Source organism: Anopheles nili, chromosome 2, assembly GCF_943737925.1.
Source record: "Anopheles nili chromosome 2, idAnoNiliSN_F5_01, whole genome shotgun sequence".
In the NCBI taxonomy this organism is placed as follows: Eukaryota; Metazoa; Arthropoda; class Insecta; order Diptera; family Culicidae; genus Anopheles; species Anopheles nili.
The window spans coordinates 21,937,302-21,960,013 of record NC_071291.1 but is presented as its reverse complement, the minus strand read 5'-3'; the positions used below and the strand labels follow the sequence as shown (position 1 = coordinate 21,960,013).

At 48.5% G+C, this 22,712-nt stretch overlaps 1 protein-coding gene and 4 non-coding genes across 5 annotated transcripts; 2 read left to right on the top strand and 3 right to left on the bottom strand.

Annotated features, from left to right (window-relative positions):
- Positions 1–1,342: 1,342 nt before the first annotated feature.
- LOC128731822 (plastin-1) lies at positions 1,343–22,098 on the bottom strand. The gene is made up of 5 exons (XM_053824969.1): positions 22,018–22,098; positions 2,706–3,605; positions 2,416–2,626; positions 2,027–2,305; positions 1,343–1,953 (listed from the first exon to the last, which is right to left on the bottom strand). The coding sequence occupies exons 1-5, from the start codon at positions 22,096–22,098 to the stop codon at positions 1,343–1,345; spliced, it is 2,082 nt and encodes a 693-aa protein (XP_053680944.1).
- Positions 9,401–9,519, top strand: Trnal-caa (transfer RNA leucine (anticodon CAA)). The gene is made up of 2 exons: positions 9,401–9,438; positions 9,475–9,519. It is a non-coding gene; the product is annotated as a tRNA-Leu (tRNA).
- On the bottom strand, positions 10,257–10,329 carry Trnak-uuu (transfer RNA lysine (anticodon UUU)). Its single transcript has one exon. It is a non-coding gene; the product is annotated as a tRNA-Lys (tRNA).
- On the bottom strand, positions 11,020–11,092 carry Trnak-uuu (transfer RNA lysine (anticodon UUU)). The gene has a single exon. It is a non-coding gene; the product is annotated as a tRNA-Lys (tRNA).
- On the top strand, positions 11,514–11,632 carry Trnal-caa (transfer RNA leucine (anticodon CAA)). The gene is made up of 2 exons: positions 11,514–11,551; positions 11,588–11,632. It is a non-coding gene; the product is annotated as a tRNA-Leu (tRNA).
- Positions 22,099–22,712: the final 614 nt, after the last annotated feature.

The following is a 22,712-nucleotide window of genomic DNA, read 5'->3' as shown; positions in this document are numbered from 1 at the left end:
CATCACAACGTTTTGTGCACAGATAGATACGTGTGCGACTAATTCTATAAACCGGAGGCCAATCGCTGTAAAACCGTGCACCTGAATGTGCGTCCACATGTACCGCGTGGCATTTTTGCGTTACCCTTTTCTTTATCACCCTCTCTCTCTCTCATTTGGCACAATTTGCTGCTGCTTGCATGCAACGAAAATGTGTTGCTTTCCAATTTTCGGTACTGATTTCAACAACCGAACACGCTTGCCAAATGCTTCAGATTCCTCATCAAGACCATTGCCGCAAAAATAATAATGCTTTACAAGCTAGTTGATAGTATGAGCTTTTTAAATCCTGCGCAAAACCTTTCTCACGATCTCCCCTCAATCGGCGTCTGGTAAATGCCAAGCACTCGTTCTAACCATATTCTGCGTTTGCTGATGCACCGGTTGCAGCTAGTTGCTACTTTTACGTCGTTTAATTTTACGAGTTTCCCCTTCCATAAACCAAAAACAAAACAATTTTTTTTGCCCATCAGCTCAAGTGATGAAGCGCAGTAATGAGCTAGTTGCTTAAGGGTTAATATAGGTAATATACATGCGCGGCTGCTCGTCGCCTATCGTCAGTTTTAGGTTGAGTTTGCAGGGTAGCGAATGTCACGTGCGTCATTTTAATAGTTTTTTTTTTAGCGCAAGTGTGTGTTTAGCTTACTCCAACGAGCCGTAATAAGCGCAGGCAGACGCGAACCCAAGAGCAACCTGAAGAAAATATGCGAAAGAGCACCTCCTTGCAAAAAGAAACCCTATAGTCTGTCGCTACTCGGCACCATCATAACATGGCCACGTGGTATATCTTATCCGAACCTTGATTATAGTTCCTGCAATTCTACGATCGCGTCTTAGCACCTCGCACCGCATCGTGTTACTGTTTGGTGGTATTACTTTTTATCCTTACCGTTACAATTATTACGAAAATTATTCGTACAGTTATTATTATAGTCATAATAATTATTATTATTATTGCATAGCTTCCGGAAGAATCCCTATTCCTTCCGCGCTTCCGTGTGCCGTGGCCGGGGCCATTAGTATGTTAGTGGTTTGATCACTCGATCGTAACGCAATCGTAACACTGCAATCTCCCATGCACAATCTCGCGCTCACGTACATGCATACTCGAACACAAACACACATACACTTTGACGCGTGCACCTTTTAAACGTCCTTCCCAGACACAACCCGGTACTGTGTATTGACTACTGACGGTCACTGTAAATGTCCCGCTTGCTTGCCTATTCCTATTTAACGTGGCATTCGGCGGAAATGGGCAGAACCGGCCGGGAAAGCGCAGTTTCATTCACTTCCCGCCAGCTCAATCCGCGAATTCATCCACAGGCATCGGTGATGTGGATATCGTTTCACTGGCAGCGGCCCCCGTCGATTCTGTGCCGGCCTCGTGATGGTGATGATCGTCCTCTTCGCCTAGAGCACCGTTTCCATTAGTACCATTGGTGACGACGGGCGGTTCGCTCTGCACGACGGAAGCAACCGGTGCTGCGGCCGGTTTCGCGCTGTCCATGTTCGGCACGTAGTCCATCGCCATCAGGCACGCGAACACGGTCATAATCATCTTCGCCTTCACCTCGGTGATGTCTTCCGGCAGGGCGTACACGCGCGCACCGATCTTGCGTGCCATCGAGACGGCGTACTTGGCGTTCTCGAGGTTTTCCTCCGGGTTGCCTCCCTCGCGCACGTTGTCGTAGTTGATGCTACCCGGCTTGATCGTGTCGATCAGATCGATGATGATCTTGCCGTCGGCGATCGCCGAATCCTGGAAGCTTCTCAGGCTCGTGCGCTTTCCGGCGCTCTGCAGCTTCGAGTTGACCCACTGCACGATTTCCTTCTCGATGATCGGATTGCCGGTGTTCGCCAGGCGCGACAGAATCGACAGCGTGTACGCTCTCATCAGCTGCCAGATCAGTGCTGTTTGGGAGAGGGAAAAAGCAGAAGTTTGAAACCGGGCACTTGTGACGGTCCTTCCGGAGGATGAGCCTACCAAGCGTGAGCGTCGCATTGCCATCGCTTAGATCCTGCCCGGCGATGCCGACCAGCGAGAACTTAAGCTGCTTGCCCAGCTCGACCGCGTAGTTGCAGTTTTCCAGCTTTTCCATGAATTTGCGCAGCGGCGTGAACTTCTGATGCACGCGTTTCCACTGAACAATGCCCGGCTGGATGATGTCGAACAGCTGGAAGATGATCAGCCCGTCCGCGAGGTCCGAGTACAGCCAGTTGACGTGCGGTTTCACGCCCATCGAGTTCATCCAGTTCCGGTACGCTATTTTACCCCCGGGCAAACGAAGGCAGAAAAGAACAACAGCGTTAGTTTCGCGCCCACTGTCGTCCTTTCAGTCGCGGAGGGAGTTTGCCTCTGAAAAGCGTGCTTACTCTTCTCTTCGCGCGTTTCCTCGATCGATTCCAGCCCCTCAATCTCTTCCGGCTGGTCCAGACCGGGGTGGTTGTTGAACAGATTGGCCACGAACGCTAAATTGAGCTTGTAGACACCGTTAACGACGTCTTGCGGGGTGACAAATGATCGGCAATTAAGCTTGGCCGCCTGCTGCAGCATCACTTCGGCACGGTTTAAGGCGTTTTGTTCCTACGGTAAAAGAAGCAAGAAAGAGAGAACGATCACGTCAGTGAACACGATCAGTAGTTTGTGTCGTCAGCAACCCTACCCTGAGTGCTTCCAAGTTGACGCCAGCATCCTTGGGCGCAATTTGGTTCAGCAAGTACGAGTACACCTCCGAATCGGAGATGTCACTCTGGAAGTTGGTGCAACGTCTCGCAACACCCGCTCGCTCTAGGTGGTGATTGACCCACCGCAACAGGATCGCCTCCGGGGATAGCTTCATCAGATCCTCGAGCCGTTCGCCATCCGACAGCAGTGTAGCCAACCCCGGACAGCTGTCAAGTGTGATGTGACTGAACAACCCGATGCGGATGATCTGCCACAGCAGCCCAAGCACCAAATGGGGTTTACCCTTCGCCAGATCGTGTGCGTCGATGTTGACGATGTTGCACCCGATCGCCTGCGACGACACCAGCGCCAGCGTGAGGTTCTCGAACTTCGTGTACACGGTTAGGTTCTTCTTGTTGATCGCTCGCTCATCGATCGTGTCCGGGCAGGAGTGGTTCACGATCTTGCACAGCAGGATGCCGTCCTTCATCTTGTCGTACAGCTGCTTGCCCTCCGAATCGAGCGGCAGCAGGTGCTTCAGGTCCGGGTCTTGCAGCAGGTTCGAGTTGATCCAGTCGCTGAATGCGAGCTGCTCCTCGACGCGCACCGAGTGCGTGGTACCGGCGGCCGACGAATCCGACATGCCGCCGAGCGTTTCCAGGTTTTCCTTCTTGGAGACGACCTTCTTGAACGTGCTTGCCACATCCTGCGCCTTCAGTTGCATGCACATCGTCTCGAACTCGTCGTACGAGAGCTTGCCGATGTGCTGCGATCGCTGCTTGTTCGTGTATTCGTCGATCATCAGCCGTATCTGGTAGCCGGGCAGTTTGAAGCCCACCTGATCGAGCGCATCCTTAAGCTCTTTCAGCTCGATGAAGCCGTCTTTGTTGGTGTCGATCTGGAAGGAAAGTAATCGAGAGAAAAAAAGAGGTGTACTTAAGGCAATTTGGTTCGTCGTATGACCACGCGGGGGCTTTGGTGTATATGATGACTCATGCGCGCATTTACGGGGTGTATGCAAAGTTTCACTTTCACATTCGCACGTCCCAGGTGAACTGGTGCTAATGCATTCTATACTTTCGTCCTCGAAACACGCCCTTCCGGTAGGGTAAAGACCTGCCATAACAGCGTACATGCTTGCGTACCGAAAGGCACTACTAGAATTCGAAATGAGTCATCGCCAACCCCTGGCACGGAGAACACGCTAACGCCACAACTCAATGGGGTGGCGGTACATCAACCAAAGCCCCACCGGGAGCCGGTTGAAGGGCACGTCCTTTCCTGGGAAATTGTGCTTCCCGCAAATCGCGCTAGAACGAAGCAATTGGAAGGAGGACAAAGGAAGGAGCAAAAAACTTGTAAACATTGATAATGGGGTGGTGTGTCGTAAAGTGGGTGAAATGGCCCTAATGGTATCGGCGTGCAATGACCTTGCCCGAAGGCTATCGGTCTTGGGCGGTTGTTTTCCGTCTAGTAGAAAGCATGACGAACCCGCCGCCCGAGGGCAACAACCAAAGGGGGTCGCATAAACGGGTGACTCTCTCGACCGTCCGTCGAGGGTAGGGTGGTGTTCGTCACCACCCTCTGAAGGGGGTGCTTACTCATCGTTCGATGTTGGTCTTTCGCTGGAAGCGGGTTCCGGAAGTGGGTGGAAATTGTGGGCGTTTCGAGACCTTCGAAAAGCTTCGTTCGTTTTTGGGTGAAAGGAAGAACGAAAAACGTAAAAACTACACAATTTTCTCCTGTGCCACCAAAAGCTACCCAGAAATCCGCCCAACAGCGCACTCGTAGGAGGTTTGTTTGGTCAATAGGGGTTGTTTAAAAATCGATCCATCGGCCGGGGTGGTGAAGGCTAAGCTTGCGCATTTTCGATGGTTTAAAAATATAATAAAAAGGGTCAAAAGGTTGCACCAAATTGCCACACGATGCCAGGCTGGAAAGCAATAGAAGCGAAAGTCGACACAAGCAAACCCGCCCCCCGTTGCTCACTTTCAGTTTTCATCCGCGTTCGGAAGGAAGCCATAAACAGCGACAAAACATAGCGAAAAAAAAAACAAACGTAACGCCGACCCACTTCCTTCCGGGCCAGCAAAAGGGCGCGAATATGGGGGGTCGATAAACATCTCGAAACACATTTAATGATCATCCACCGTTTCGGGTGGGTGGGTGTTGAGCGAGCGTGCGTCCGCCCTGTGCACTTTTCCAACGCATTTCCACTTTCGTGCATTTAACAGTTTTCCCTGCCGCGCGGCTTCTTCGTCTGCAATTTTGCCAACCAGACCTTGACACATGTGCTCACCACCACCTTCAATATGATGCTCGGGCCAATGTTAACCCACCAAAAGACGGAAGGCAAGAAGCAACACACCTTGACACGTACGATGAATATTGAGCGGCATAAATTAAAAAGCGACACAATTTTTCCGATGCGGGGAAAGAAATCGACCCACCCCCACCCGGCCTCGAGACACCCGGCTAGTTTCCACCCACACCCATCGTGGCATTTAATTGCGTACGTGTCATTTTGACACTCGAGTGAATTTTCACGTGTGCCCGTGCGAGCCGTTTAGAAAATTTCCTTTCTCTTGGGATCTCGTTTTTTTGTTATGATCGAAACGGTGATGCGTTTTCGAAATTGTTGCCAAAAAAATAAAATAAAATAAAGTAAAGAAAAAAAGACGGTGGTAAAAGCCCCACCAAAATGATCACTCTCCTTGCCCACCGAGTAGTTAGGTAGAGTTCGTATTTTATTTAACTGCTGTCAATTAATCTGCGGCTCGTTCCGGTGATCCGGCATCGTTGATAATTGCCCATTGCTTTTGGCTTCTTTTGCACTGATAATTTTAATCCCTTTCCGCACAAAAACGGTCTTGCGCTTCGCTTATCGAGCGAGTGGCCACTTGATGGTGCGTCCACGAGTGTCCTCTCTTGCCGGTCTCGAGGCGCGTGATACGTGTGTGTGTAGGTTTTTTTTGTTTCACTTATCACACCCCAGAGGCTCGCTCTTATCAAATCAGCACCCCACCACCACTCGATCGCTCTGCAGCGACTCTGCTCTTGAACCCCGTTTCAGCTGGCGGCCGTTGTGGCCAGGGGCTTGATGTCCCCGAAAACCACGCTGGAGGACGAACAGCTTATCGATACCGGCATCCAGCGGACGAAGCAGCAGCAAATTGTGCGGAGCATATTTTACAATCCTTTGAGCCAGGCACACATGACGCCATCAGTGTGCTTTGGGACTTTGGAATGAATGAAATCGGGATTTTTTTTCGCCTAAATATTCACGGTATGTCAGCCATTCGACATCGACAAGTTTGTCGCTAGCACCTGCGAAATAAAGGTGGTAGCAGCAAGCACGCTTCGTGTGCGATGAGTTTCGGTCAGAACCGCCGTAATCTTATCTACAAACTTTGGTCAAGACCGATCATGCACACACATGGGGGGTTGGCACGCAACACGAGCTGCACTCCAACACCTGACCACGAGAGTTGAAGGGAAAAGGAAACACGCTCATGAAAGAGATAACCGCCGATCGTCAAACAACAAACAATAGCGCAATATATTACCACCCCTAGGGGTACAAAAGGTTGGAGAGATGACAAATAAATATTTGCAAAGCCGTAATTGAAAGCTGTGCTTTAATAAGCTCCAATGAACGGTAGAAAGGTCGTCGTTTCGTTACGATACGAAGATCTTTGCTAGTGTGGTGGGTGTTTCGACCAACCCGTGAGGGGTTTTCTACTGGAAGGATGGCGTAACATTACCGTTGGTGGAGAATGGAGAAAACTAAAGCTTCCGCTTGGGAAAACCATCAGCAGAAGCAACGGAGGTACCTGCTGGGAAGATTTGGGGACAACACTCTCGTATTCTCGTAGGGCGATGCTCCATTGTGTGAGAAACGTTGCATTATTTATGGAACATTAGCGCCGGTGCTTCTCATGCCGAGTATGCATCGATACAAATTAATCGAATCGAATCTACTTGAAAGGGGGTTGGAAATTTTGATCTTACGAAATTCCCCTTTAATGACGCTGCTTATCAGGCACTTGCGATGAAACCTAGGCTAGGTTGAATTGAGAAGCGCAAATAGAGCTAAAAAAACCTCCGTTTAGCCGGGGAGCTGATACTAATATCCGTTCGGAATTCGAGCGGATGTTATCAGATCCGCTTGGCGGATTAGAGGAAGAAAAAATGACCTCGAGAATGAATTTTTCTAGTGACTATGGCTCGCACAGAAACTAGTTACTCACGCTCCTGGAGAAGATTATTAACACGATGCTTTTATTTTGTGAGGGTTCCCCGTTGAGGGGGAAAATCCAGGATTTCCCCTTAGTGTGCATGTAAACGCATGACTAAATAAAAATTGTTGTAAAAGGAAAAAGAAACAAGTACCATCACTGATAAGAGCGCTGTAAAATATATCTGCGCTGTCGCAAATTGAACACGTCGGGGGGGCACTTTTCCGCTTTACGACCCTTATTCGGCGAATTTCGCGGGCACCACACCCAACTGGCTGATAAATAATGTTTGCATTGTGTTGTACCCGCATAAAACCATAAAGCTCACCGGGTTTCACTTTCGGAAAGTGAAAATGTAAAGCGAATTCGTATTGATGAGTTCCTTTGCTAAAAACAAAAAAGAGATCGTACTCAAAAAATGTCGTATTTAGACGTGCCTTTTATTTTCAAACGCGAATCCAGTTAATGACCCACAAGCACATACTAACTGATTTGCGTGCAAAAAGAATGACTACTCAAAATCAATAGAGGACTGACCCGTCCCAAGAACGCGTTCCAAAACCTGCTAAAAGGAAGTGATTTAAGCCGGCAAAAGCATATACCAATGCCGGCGACTTCCGGTGCTGACTAATGGTGGCCACATTTGATAAGTTGCAAATCAAGGTGCCGTCCTTTTCGTTGGTGTTTCATTTCGGGTGTTGCGGCATTCCCGTTTCACCAGCGATGACTCAGGAACAGGTTGAGTCAATCGACCCTCTCATCCCACTGATTCGCATCGATCATGCGTTATTTATTCGAAACGCGCACACCCTTCACCTCTCTGACTCACACGCAGGCTGAAGAAAAGCACACGTGACGTCACACATCTCCAACACGCACTGTGAACGAAATAAAAGGGTAGCAAACCCTTTAGAAGCATGTGCCTTACTTGATCGTACAGATCCGGTGTGAAGAGGACTCGAAACTCCGCCAACTGATCCTCCTTCTCGATCTGGTGGATATCCATTTTCCGATGGCTACACCGCGTGGAGTCTACGTTTTCCACCGTACACCACACACACACACGTGATCACTAACGGATCAACACTGCAGCAGAGCGGGCTTTTGGTTAAGCACACGAAATACGCGAATAGTAAAACAAAATAACCCAAACAGATCCTTTGGCTAGAAACTATCACCCGGTCGCTCTCCCCAAGGAACTCGTACACGAAAAACACAGAGACCAAGCAACGATTCCGGTGAACGGCGGTCAAAATGGCGGTCGCTTGTGGCCGACTGTTGACATCAGACTGACCGGCCGCTGCACTTTTGGTCCCAAGCCGAGCCCCGCGAGTCACGCCCGGTGGGGTTTCGCCACCCACTTGAACGCTTCCTTTTGCCGTGCGGGTCTCTGCAAATGCTCTCTTTTTAGCCCCTATTCATGTTGGCCATTGGCGTCTCTGTCACGCTCGCGTGCTTGAAGCATGCGGGACGATTTGGGCTTATCGGTATCGGCACACGAGTGAGGGTGAATCCAGTCTCGAGGCCCCCACAATCAGGGGACCGATTCCTGCGGCCAAGAAAATAATTTGCCCTGCATGTGTGCAGGTCGTGCGTCGTTTTTAGCGCTCGCTTTTTCCTTCTCTCGCTGGCTGGTTGCTCGAGAAACCGATAACGGAGCTGCACACACCAGTGTCGTCCAAATACCACCCCCTTTGGGAGTGGGTTGATTTTTACTTTTTACGGCGCACCGCTGGTCATCCATTTTTTTGCGGCTACGATGAACGCCCAATTTGTGCAGTGGGTGGTTGGATAAACACATATTAGTTTTACAGCCAGCAACATTCGCGGTCGTCGGGAGGGAAAAGGAGAAAGAAGGATTGTAAATGAAACCGATTTGGCTCGATTTTTCCAAAGAAGATAAGCACAGCACAGCATGGTGATTGGAGTAGGTGGGGCAATTTAGCATGACCCTACAATAAAATTTAGCGCGAATAAAACTTTCAATTGGGGTTCGTAATTTTCACGGCATTTTCCACTGCTGTATCGACGTGTGGAGCTTTCGGTTATGCCGGCTTGTGCTGCTCGCCACAGCGACGCAAATTACCCGCAATAATGAAATATTATCGACGGGTATGCAATTATCCTAGCGTTTAATATTTTCCGATTGCATAGCGTAACGATTTCCGAGGCAAAACCTTAGAAAATTCGTCAGTTTCAATGCGTTAAAATTACGATATGCGAATTTGTAATAAAAATAATAATATGGTTGAAAATAACTATCTCTTAATTAAAACAGTTGATCGTTAATTCAATCATTAACAAGTGCATACGTCGTATCCGATTTCAAGAGAGGTGCAAAATGAAAATGCGATGTTTTCGATGTAAATCGGAATCAAGAAATACGCATCCATTGCCATATTATGCTCAACGAAAGCAAGTACTTATACTGCTTTAAACACGCTCGCCTCAACATGTCAGGATGGCCGAGCGGTCTAAGGCGCCAGACTCAAGAGCAATCTTGCCCGCACTTCCAAGCGGGTCCGAGCGTTCTGGTCCTCTCTGAGGGCGTGGGTTCGAATCCCACTTCTGACACATAACTTTTTTTTTCTACTTTCTCGAAATATTATTGAATCAACTAACATGGTATAGTGCTTCTAAATACCAATAAGTTTTCTTAAAAGAGCATAATCTCCTTTCAACATATAACTAGTTATCTAAAGATAATCACTATTAAGAGTTGGATATATTAAGCAATAGTTTTCAAAACGTCTCAGACCCGGAACATGATCTATCACGGCTCATATTGAAGTATACCTCGATATACGATTGCTCGTCATACGGCAGTTTGCTGTAAAGCAATTTCATTTAATATTTTGATTTTACGTCTACTTTTTGGCGACGATAAAACATCCGTATGCCAAAGATATAGATTTTTAAATGTAACGCAAGCCCATTGCTTGTATTGAAATACGTGTATGTTGTTAAAAATATTTAACACCATTTTTAAAATATCATTACCACAGGCTTTTAATTTGTTTTACATATCAGTTAATTAAACGAATTATCATCATTATTTTAAAAATATATAAACAACTAGTTGATAGAATATAGATGTTACACTCGTACAATGACTTACCGTAACAATACATTCTAAATTAGAGACCTAACAAAACCTAATCCAAGTAGTTTGATAAAAGCTTTCGATAAGGTATGTAAAGGTAGGCTAGGCTTTCTACATTAATAACAAATTTAACTAGTAGTATTCAAGTATGAAAACTATAATAGTGCTATATTTTCTGTCACAAAATATACGGTAAAAAAAGTAACACCGCCCGAATAGGGACTTGAACCCTAGACCGTTGGATTAAAAGTCCAACGCTCTACCGACTGAGCTACCCGGGCCTCTGGGAACCGAGATATAAATGCTCATTATAGAGCTTGTGCGCTTAGTTGATGCCGTTTCTACTGTTTACCAATGACAGGTTCTCATTTGATGAGTTACTTCAGTTCTGCGCATGTGCGTCACGTCCAGCGTTCTATTGTTGAAACAACCGAAACGCAAAAGCTTCAACATACGGAATGCCAACTACAAAAAAACTCTGAAACCGGATTGCGCCAATTCAATTTAGTAAGGAAATTGTAATATTCATTAGATGCCAAGTAGGAGCTTCGACAAACTTAGACATTTATTTTTTAGACAAAAATTATCAATAAATGAAAGATATACCTTTAAATTGTGGTATATACTTCACAAATTATAAGCGTGATGACGCAAAGTTGATAAAGCGCTTTTAGGACACCAATAAATGCAATCAAAATAGTTTTGTTTATTATTAGTAATACAATAATAACTGACTATTAATTTTATTTTCCGCACTTGTAGCTTTTTATTAAATAACTTTCTATGATTTAATAGTCAAACGTAACAGAACAGCATAAAAATTCACAAGCTTAAAAATTTTGATTATAAACATATGTCATCGTGAACGGTCTAAATCTTAACTGAAATGTAAAAACCTATAATTGTCCGTGTATAAAATAAAATAACACCATTGAAGTATTTAAAATAGTTATCAAAAAAAAGTTACACACCGCCCGAATAGGGACTTGAACCCTAGACCGTTGGATTAAAAGTCCAACGCTCTACCGACTGAGCTATCCGGGCTACAATCTATTCCGACGCTACACGCGTACTTATCTTTGGCGTGTTTGAAACGAGCAACAAGTTTCCAAGCGCAGCGCAGTAGAAAAAATGTTATAACCGGTTTTCAACCGCTTTAGAACTGATTGCTCTTTATGGAGTTCAAGCGTAATCTCTACAAATCGTAATATTTTGTATTTCCAATTAAATTCAAACTTTGTTTTGCTATCAAATTTAAGTCTATTTAGTAAAACCTATGGTTTGTAAAACACTTTTAGACACATTTGATTATTATTTTAGCGTGAATTCAAATAATAATTTCATTAAGCCTGAGAATCACTTGGCCAAGTGCTCAAATATGCATGAGTTATTTCCTGTTCTTTTTATTGGTGCCGTCTAACGGTGCATGCGTGCTGGTTCTGTTCTGGCTCGCCCCTCGCAACATGTCAGGATGGCCGAGCGGTCTAAGGCGCCAGACTCAAGAGCAATCTTGCCCGCACTTCCAAGCGGGTCCGAGCGTTCTGGTCCTCTCTGAGGGCGTGGGTTCGAATCCCACTTCTGACAAACTAAATTTTTTTTCTAACACAATACAGAAAATTTAACCGCAGTAATCATCGCTGTTCAGGAGAGACAACAATTAGAGCTAATTTTTTTCTTTGACGAATAGAAATTAAAAATCTATTTTGCTCGTCATAAGACTTCATCCTACTTAGTCTAATGCATAAAAACTTGTTTTATGGGTTGCTTGACTTTTCATGATAGAAAGAAATAAAAACCCTTCAGCCTTGAGAATGATTCCAACACAGACAGTTGTTGCACGAACTCGATCCTGCTTATCGGTACTCATAATTCAAACAAAAATCGATAGCATCAACCCACCGATAGCAAGTGTGCAATAAAAGTGGCTATCTCACCCAACAACAGGACAAGCACAAATTCATGTGGAAAATCGATCGGTTAGTTTGGCAAGCGGAAGAAGGCCAAACACAACATCGGAATCGGCACCACCTCACACATTTGACACGGAATGCGCGCGCTGGTGTGATATGATGTTTGGTTCCCTTTCGCTAGGCGCAAATGGAGATTCGGTGTCGCGATAGTGTTGCGATGTTTGCAATGTGACTTGTTATTTCGGGGCGGATATCTCCTCGGAGCTTCGGTGAGAATCGATGCCCTGTGCTCTGTTGTCTGACGTCAGCGTTGTTCCATCAGAGCACGTTTCAAGCAAACGTCTGTGATTGATCACCGGACAAGAAGTCGGTGGCAGGAATTTCAAAGCGTTGACAGCTGCCAAAAGTAAGAAACTTTTGGCAGGGATGTGAAATATCCACCGCCGGCGATCTGACGCCCATGGTGCAACAATCGCTAATTAAAAAAAAAACAACTACCAAGCGGGGGTTATAAATTTGAAAAACCTTATTGAATAACAAAGCCTCAGATTTTAAAGCCCCACGCAATCACTGCTCGCATTCCTATTTCAAGCGCAACAATTTTTCTTTTCGTTTGAAACACATACACATACCGCCAACAGATCGCTTTAGATTGCAGCAATTCATGCTGTCAGTTAACTGCTTGCATTCACAGTTCAAGTACGGTACACTCTCTTTATCTCTCTCTCTCTCGGCACAAGGTCAGCCAGCCAGGGTCTCGTATTCACGTGAAAATTGGTGGCTTTCCAAGCCCGAACGAAATCCGGGCGTCTTACTCCGCCGCCAACACCTCCTCCTCGGCCGGCCGCAAACAGTAAACAACCAACGCAACCACACACAGCAGCTTGCACTCATTCTCATCTCAAGCCTTCAAGCGGGCTCTGTTGCATCAACAACACCCGCTGATGGCGACTGTGTGGCGGATGGGAAGGAGTGGTTCACTCCACCTCCGTCAATGAGCGAGAAATGATAATGATCGCAATTTGTGCGCGATTAGCCGATCTCTCAGGATACCTCCAGCCAGGTTGAAAGCCGTTGGCACGTAGGGTTGAAATTATCACCCTGAGATGGTGGTGCGATTCGTCTCTTCTGCTGCAACCGAATGGTTGAGAGAAGCCAAATGCAAATCAGCAGAAAAACAACGCAACGAGACCGAATGCAAGAGGACGAATGTGCGTTGGAGGTGCTTTTCGATCTGTTTTTTTTAAATGCCACGCAACAACGGCACCAAAAACAGACGCGAGTGAGCGTTGATCAAGAAGAAAGAAGCTCAAGAAGGTCACTACCATTCATAATCTGGCTGGTACACGAGGAGAACTGATCGATTTACGATGAAACTGGATTTAATTTCAACCAGAACGGAACCACCAACCTAATGAGGGGGGGGCGTTCTATGGGATTAGATGTGGATTAGAACTGATTATTGTTATTATTATGGTCGATTGTATGCGTATACGGTTATATATTGGTTCTCGGGTGTAGATTGAAATGCTGATCTAGTTTGGGAATAAATCGAGCATCTCATCGAGCAACGAGCCGGAATATTTCGATAAAATCATTGTTTTATGATTATTTCGAGCCGATGAAGATCAATATTCGTTGTTGGTGTGCCTGTCTTGGGGCAAGAAAGTATGCTTGCTTAGTTGACCAATCGATCCCAGATAAACGACAATCTCGCTACAATGTAGCTCATTGTTGGCGCCCTAATGTTATTGCCAACGCGTGTTGTTACAAAACCCACAACGCTAGGAGAGTGTTAGATATTCATCGGTCGGCCTCCGGTTCTGGACCTCTTGAGCAATGGCGTGGAATTGATTAGATGCCGCCAAAGTGGGCCACCAATTGTCGGATCGGTCAAGTGGCACAGGGGCATAAAAAAATGTCGAGCAGCCGATAGAAGCGATTCGAGACCCAATAAAAGGCGAAAAAACCCTCCTAATGCCGGTGCCACCGCTGACAAAAGCCCTCCAAATCGATAACACACGGGGCGTTCAAGTGGGAAAATTGTAGCGACACTCGAGGGATCTCTGGTAGCCCGTGGTGGAAAAGTCCATCTAAAGCCGCTGTCATCAAAAGGCACAACGGAACAATGTCCCGCGCAAAACTCCCTTCACCATCGTCGTCGCCGCCCTCGCCACCGGTTCGGGTTGAGGAATGCGCGAAAAACTTCGACGCGACGTCATCAGCAACAATTGCGCCCAGTTCGCCTGGGAGGAAGGGGGGGGGGGGGGGGGGTAGGGGGAGCATTATCATTTTCCCATCTTACCCCACCTGCCCACTGCCCCTTGTTCTCATCACGCAACGAAACCGAAACGAGCGGAGAAGTTCAGTCAGCCACGAAATCTAAGACAAAACTCCATCACCACGCTCAAGGTTGTTCGCCAACCAGGGCCCGTTTCCCACAAGGGGAATTGAGTGGGGAAACAGGGGCTCTTCCCCTTCGTACACACCACCCACCCACCCACCTACCCCATCGGGGGAATGGAAATTGGAACGCAGCATCTCGCAGCTTTGCATTGCCCTCTGAGGCGCCGTTCGTTTTGCTTCCAGCCATTGCGGGGGCCATGAGTGAAAGAGAGATGGGGCGTGGGTGGCGTGGACGAAAAAATGGGGGGAAGCTAGACGATGGGAAACGGGAAAAAACGGCCTGGCCGACCGATCGTTGAGCCGTTTCCACGCTCGATCTACGCGAAGGGGGCCTTGCCTTTTTTTTTACTCACGCTTTCAAACCCACGACGAACTGCTGTTGGTTGCTGTGGGGGGCCCTTTGAATGGCCGCCCTTCCGAGAGCTGCACGGATTGCCTTTGAGAGCTTCCTCCCCTTCAAGTGGAAAGTATTTCATTCAGCCTCCCAACCCCCCAAGCGGCATCTTGAGCCGAGGGTCGTGGAAATACCTCGAGGATCGATGTGGAGAGCGACATTCCGGTGCATGCTTTGATTGCACTAATTTCCCAGCCCCGAAATGGGCGAGGAAAATGACGTCGTTTTAGTATGGCTTGAACCAGAGCACAGTGCTCGTGGTGGTATTCAAATTACGAAGCCTTTTCAGAGGTGCATTGAGCCATCGGTCGCTTGTCTTCAAAATCGATCGAGTTGCCGAATGCAAAGTGTCGGAAATGCGGAATATCGAGGCGGTCCCGTGGTGCGTTACAAAAGCAAGGCAGCAAAATCGATGCTACATAACATCAACCCCCCACGATCGCAAATCAAAGCCATACGGTACACAAACGCACAGCGAATTTGTGGCGCTTCCTTACGCAACACGCTCGAAAGAGGCCCCACTTGCTCCTGTGCCCAACGGCGCTCGAACATTTGCAAAAAGGAAGAAGTCAGCGGCAGGTTCAGGAAGCCGCGCAAAAGCCCCACACAAACCGGCCAAGGGAAGGGCAGGTAACCAGGGGGGGGTGAGAAGGGGACGAATTCGTGGTGTGCATTTTAATTAGAAACCATCGTTTCGAGCGAGTGTTGGAAGAAAACCCGGAGAGTTGCGCATCACCTCCACAACACGGTTGACAATTAATTACGCAACTTAATGCGTGTTTGAGGAGGGGGGAGAGGGAGGGTGGGATGGGGGTTGGGATCCATTCCTCCCCTTGTTACTTCCGCGTTAGGGGTGTCAATTGGTGTCACGATCGGTTGGCAGAGTGAAGGCTGCTAACTAAGCTCAACTCGACAAGGAAAAAGCGCATCCCAATGCCGACGCCAATCGCATTAGGGTTGTGTGCTGTCAATTCTTACGCTGGTGTGCACATTGGACCGGTTAGTTCCGGTGCACGGAAACCTGTTGTGTGTGTGTGTGTGTGGTGTGTGGTTCTGGGCTTTCCCTCACACTAAACCTGCTGCTCGCAGACGCCGTTTTGTAAACATCACCGCTGCACATTGCGATGCACCGCTAGGAAACGCGGCAAAAGAATTGCACTTCGATCGTTAAAAAAAAAATAAAAATAAAAAAGAAATAAGCAACCGTTGCCGGCATTACGACAAGTCGGGAGCGCAAAGAGAGAGAGAAAAAAAAGCAAATAAAAAAGGCCCCATCGCACACACAAAGCTGCTTAATCAACTGTGTAATCAAGAGGAGAACCCTCTATCTGGCTCTACTGGTTCGCAAACATGAGACACGATCCGAGAGGTCAGATCAACGGACAACGGAGGTGGGAGAATAAAGCGCACCATTGTGCTACCCTGGGAGGAAGGGAGGGTGGTTTGTTGAGATGCACCGGGGATGGAGGGGGGGGGGTTGCGAATTGCATCAACATCATTGCACTGCACTGTGGTGATGATGAATGTTTTTTTTTTGGTGAAGAAATTTTTGCCATCAGAATAAAACCGTTTCGCGCTCGTTCGCTGGGGCCCCTTATACGCTAATTGGAACCGGCTGCAATCACGATCCACAAAACGCACAATATTGGAAGCTGTTTCCGTTAAGCAGGCCCTCCGTTAAAGAGCGCCCCCCCCCCCCCCCCCCCGGCGGTGTCTTTTATCGCTGCCTTGTGGAATGCTGCAATGTTGCAGTTGTTGGTGAAGAAGCGAAAAAACGCGACCATAGCGCACACACACCCTTCCACAGCAGCCACATTCGTGGAGCATTTTTTTTGCAATTTACTGACAATCCCGCTTATGGATGTGTGTTAAAAAAAAGAAAAAGAAACGATCGATTTGGTGTCCGAATGGTGGCGAAATTTGCGCCATTTGCTTGCGTGATCGCACCAGTTCAGAACCAGTTCGCGATCATTCATCTTCATAAGTTTCAGGGACGCCACCTCCTCCCTTTACGCCGTCAGGATTCGGGGGTAAGCCCAAGGATCGGTACAGTTCTCGAACGTGGTGTTGAAGTTTTTTGACCTCACAGCATGATGCTTTTTCACATTTTTAAACAGCTTTCATCTCGTTTCATCGTTAGGGGGTTGCAAACATTAACCCTCCCTCTGTCCAACATACACACACAAACGGGCTTGATCATCACAAACACGAGCCATTTCTTCATTTGCCACGCCATCCATCCGGGGGAGAGCCCGGTCTCATCCCGCTAGCAACATGAATCTCCTCCATTTCCATAAACTGGCATCGTGTGGCGTTAGTGTGGCTTTTCTTAGATTGGATGCGTAAACAAAATAAAAAACCCGTTGCGGAGCAAAAGTGTGACCACCGCATGAGCCGCCTTTTGGGACGGCGAGACGGAGATGTGTGTTTGTGTGAGGAAGAAAAGAAAGAAGGCAAATGAAAAAAAAAAACATAACACAGCCACTCGGCATGCAAATACGCGCGCGAGCGCGCTATATGGCGGTATGCTCTAAAGCTCCGTTGGTCCGCGCGACTGTTTCATGCACATGTGGTTGGGCACATTTTCACAACAACAAAACCCATACACCCTCGGGTAGAACCCACCAGACCGAAGGGCCACAGGGCAAGGCGGCACCGAGGGAAGGGTAAGCAAAAAAAAGGCAGTCCCCGCAGCACGTTTTTGCGATTAATTCTTGCCAATCGGCCGGCGCATGTCAATAAATAACAACATTAAACGTTTTCGCGAGGCATAACCACACTTATGGTCAAGATTCTTGAACCCTCGGGTTTCGTCTGCCCTCGGCGCTGCATAATAATATTTCTAACGGGCGATCACGCTAAGATGAACGTTTCGCCTTCACTTCTAACGTGTCTGCGGCAATTTTTTATTTGCATATTTTTACACCCCCACTTGGAACCATGTGCGATCGTAGTTGAAGTAAGCGCATCTTCTAATCATGTGTGCAAATCCCTAGCGAGAGGGAAACCGAGAGATGGAGAGACATGCTTATGCCATCACGTGTTCGCGTGGGGAGTTTTTTTGTGTGTGCATTTCCTTTGCTAAATTGATAATTCGACCGGAGACTGGTGGTTTCTCGAGCAGACCTGAAGGTCCCTGGCGGTTGCAGCAGCCCTGGGGGCATAATTATGGGCGCGAATGCGATCGAAATCATTCCCATGCACGGATTGCAACGTCTACTGGCGCCGGTTTCAGTTTTCCAAACTGACCGCTTCGTGGGGGAGCAAACGCCTCTCAAAACGCCGGCGAGTAAACACCGATTCCATGTAAATTAGATAATGAGCCAAGATAATGATACGTTCGGGTGTGGAGGAGCGAGAAAAAGCGAGAAAAGAGGCACACCTCATCACACAAACACAAATAAAAACGTGGCCCTCTTCTAGGTGGGCGGGCGCCCACCCAACACCCCCCTTTGTGGGGGATGGGGCGGACAAGGGGGAGGGGAGCTCTCCAGCACCGACACCTAGAGGGCACGAGATCACGAGCAGAGAAGCTACAAAAAAAAGTGCCTCCGCAATGTTGCTACATTTTTCCACCATCATTTTAATTCATTACCTCATTTTTCGATACCGGTGGCCCCAAAAGCAACAAAAAAATATGGGCACCACCCTCCTACTGAACAACAAAAACACACACACTGCCACAAAGACGAGAAGCACAAGTAAAACTACCCCCAACGGCCCAGAAATCGGCTAACGAAATAAACAAAACGAGCAAAAAAAAAAGGAGGGAACGAAAACTCCACTGCGGTGTGTGCAGATTTTGGGCAGGGGCGTATTTTTTTTTCTTTTGGCCTCAGCCCACGGCGCAAGTTGTGCTAACGAAAAATTATCATCATCACCTCCTTATTTTCCTCCCATTCGCTAGCGCTACCACATTTCGTCGACAAAACACCCCGTCCTGCTCGGTCGAGGAATGCAATAGGGGTCCTCTTCTTTTGGGCCCTTTTTCGCGAAAGGGGGTTTTAGTTTTTCCAGCCAGTTTTGGGGTGGGTGGCTCGCGAAACGTAGTCTCAGCGGGTTCCGTGTGCCCGTTGGGGGTCTCCCAAAAGTGGGGGTGGAAAACGAAAAAACGAACACCCTTCCTGTCGGGCAATTAAAGGGCCACCCTCTCGCATAGGTACGTTGTTACGCGGTTCACTGAGGTAATCATCACACAGGGCCTTCGCTTCCGTCGATCACCGATGATCTAACCTGCGCGGTGGCCCTTTCGATGGTCAGCTGGAGTTCGTGAGTTAGCAAAACATGCAACTGGCGCGCTGGTACGGAAATGCTCAAAGTCGCACTTAGAAAAATTTGCGAGCGTTAAAAAGAAGCAACGAAAACGACTCCAGCAACGCCATATATAATCCTGCCACACGATCACGTCACGTAGCAGCAGGATAAGAGCTTAACCATCGCAACCAATGTTCGGCAACTTTGCGGCGTTCGCGGGGAGGCTTGCAAAAATCGCCAAAAATACGCCACCAGCGCCACACGCAAGAACTGAAATCGCACCCCCACGCACGCGTTAGGTGGACACGTGAAGGCCACAGACTCCTCCATCTCGACACCTTTGCAACCCCACCCAGATGGGGACACAATGCGCGCGAACGTGATAGAAAAGTCAATAAATGTCTCGATTGGAGGAGCCCACCACCGCACCATCGTCTCAATCACGTCCACGTCTCCTGAACGAAACTCCGTGACTCATCGGCGGCATGTATCGCGCGCCTGCCCTTGGGGAAGAGAAGGAGGGCAAGGGGACCACGGGGAGGGGGGACGGTTGTTCAAGCTCTGACCGTGGCGTGCATGATGCGGAAGTGCTGGTTTGATCTTTAAGTGGCGCATTCAAATGGCGTCGTTAGGAGCTGAAGCCAGTCGCCAGGGCGTGATGTCAGTGGAGAAATATTCCCTTAGCTATATGGGGGTCGTGCGTGTTTAACACACACACCGCGCAAAACAAAGACCATACGCCTGATCGTGTGCAATGGATCGTGCCCTTTTTGTGCTGCTGCTGCTGTTGTTGTCATCCCTGAAGGTGAATCACGGCCTGGGCCCGGTGGTGACGATGGAATCGAATCCTGGAATGCTCACGATGGCCATTGTTTTGTGGTCTTGATATCACCGAACGAACATCACCGACCAGGGAGGAGGAGTAGGAAGGTGGTTTGTGGAACGTGTTTATCCGGTTAGGCACAACAACGACGACAACAATGACAACACCGTCGATTTGTGTGCCGGAATGTGGCCAGATAAAGGCTCACGGTTTTGAAAATTACGCCGGACTGCAGCAACACCGCAATAACAACGCGCGCGACCTTCGCGTACGAGGAAACAACGCACACTGATAAGAACGCAGCGTGTGGAGGCGGAGGGCGTGACCTCTGCAAGGGAGTAGTTGGCAGAGGGAAAGCAAAAACGGTCTCAAAATGCGCCAACCAAAATGGGAAAGTCGGTGGGATTTCGAGTCCACACTCCTACACACCGACACACCGATATAGCGGAACGTGTGGTCCACCAAAGACACCAGACGCCTGGAGATGAATATTGCCTCTCGCTTTGATGTTTGAGAGGGCGTTAAGGTTTGCGTATAAGCGATGACGATCGTGCTTCACTCATGGTCGCGTACATCGCGTGGGATCCCTCCTTGTGACGTGAACGTAGTGGACCGAGGCGGTGCTTTATGGCTTAAAGATCGGGCCTCCAAGAACCGGGCATTGGCGAGTGACCTCAAATGGATGGACGCCCGCTTTCGGGACGGTGTTCGGGCACCCAATCGCGGTCCGAATTTGAATACGCACACAGGCAGAAAAGAGCAAAGGTTACTCTCGTGAATTCGTTTGGGATATCGAAAATGTTCGAACTTCAAGCGCACTACGAGACGCGTCTCGAATGAAAGAACCATTTCTCAAATAGGAGAAAAAAAAAGCCCCCCACACGGTGACACTTCCCGAGCAAACGCCACGTGTTGTTCTAACGGCGCGACGCCGAGTGCGCAAATCCGCCCCAAAAGCCATCGACCGGCAATTCCGGTGGCATCGCAGCGCCGAGAGCGAGCCCAACTTCCGGATGAGGGTGGGTTGGAGCAAACAACCCCCCACAGCCGGGCTCTTTTCCGGGTGACGCGAGATTGCGTTCCGACAGCTCGCCGGCTCTGGAATGTAACGGGAGTAAAGAAAGATATCGCATTTTTTTCCGCTTCTTCTTTCTCTTCTTCTACTGTTTGTTCGGCTCACAGCGAACGTTAGGAACCTTCCCGGGGAGCTGTCTCCACAACAGGGAGTGGCGTGGCATGCGCGTTCGCAACCTTCGAAGGGCCGGCGCTCTTTGCCGGGCTAGAACACGAGTGCCGGCGTGGCGAGACTGCGTCCGAGGAAAAATCAGGTCAAACGTCTGGGTTCATTCCCGGCGTGACGCGATACCGGCACGTGTATGTGTGTGGTAGTTGTGATAATGCGCTCTTAGAAGGCCTCGGTATGCGAGAAGGCGCGCCGGTAACGGACCCGGGTTTTTCGTCAATCGATCAGGGATTTTCCGTGCAAACTTCCGTAAATCGGTTGGCGAATTATACACGCCCTATGGTAGAGGGAAAACGAACAAACGAATGCATATGCCACTCGACATAGACCCCGGGGTTCGGTTTGCAAGGGTTGTGATGACGCGGTATCCACCTTTCACGTTCGTTGCTCGTGTAATCCTGTAACTGGAAACCACGATAGCACGGAACGTGGGGATTGTTTTTTCTTCTTTCGAATAATCAAGGGGGAAAACGCACCACGTATCGTGAAAAGGGTGGGTGGGTAGACTGAGATTTAGTGCGTTTATGCAAAATGGCGCTTGTTTAAGAGCCGGAGTCGGTCTGCAACTTGAGTAAGCCTTATTAACTGGCACCGAACCGGACAATGCCCCTCATATAAGAAGAATGGTACCACATCCCGTTTCGAGCCCGTGATTCAACGCCTACGATGGTAATAAAACCCAGCAGCACGAGGGGTTTTTCTTCTATTCAAATTCTGGACCACACCGTGAAGCAGACTAGCGGCAATGGCAGCTTGCAGAACCCACTTGGCGTAGTTTCCCGGTTTGCCACCACCCGCAACGCTGGGCCAACAGTTCGACGACTCCCATTTTCCAACGAGACCGGCAGGGGGGACACTCTGGGTCGACCGGGCCACCCCAGGGTGATGCGCGAGAACGACTCCTCTCGCGCACCCGGTTCCGAGCCCTTTTCCACTTACCTCTTCGAACTTCTCGCGCATCTCCGCCCGCTCCTCCACCGAGAGGCTCTTCTGGTGTGCCGCACTTCGAAAGGAAGCCATTTTTGTTGTATCTCGCACTCGCTCACTCTCGTGCTGCGCTAGGGAGGAATCCACACTTCGTTCACTTTTCCACGTTGGCCACCACCGGTTATACACTCACTCACTACTGGCTGGGTGCTGGGACGTTTGCGATGCGAATGCTGTTTGGGTGCGCTAGGCTGCTGGTACACAAACTGACTGAATTTTGATCTTATTTTAAACACGTATTTTCCATTGCCATCCGGAAAATGCAACTACGGCTTTTTTTTCGATGCCTGTGTTAACTCGAGACGCTATTATCACGTCGCGGTGCACTATGAAATTTGGACTGTGGAAAAAGGAAACCGCATAAAATGATCTGAGAAACGGGTGCCGTTGTTTTGTTTTGCGTAACAAAAACCGCACGACATTCGCGGAAAATAACGCTTTTTGCCCTACAAAAAACCCCAAAAACGCGCGGAACGAACACAGCGCTTTCCACGGCGGTGAGACCCAGTGGGAGAATTTAGGCTTTTAAACTTTGTATTGCTTCTAACTATTTTTTATCAATGAATCAGAGAACGAAGCATGAATCGGAATTGTGTTCTCTCTCTCTCACACTCACTCTGAATCGTCACATGCTCGTGCCTCCAGAA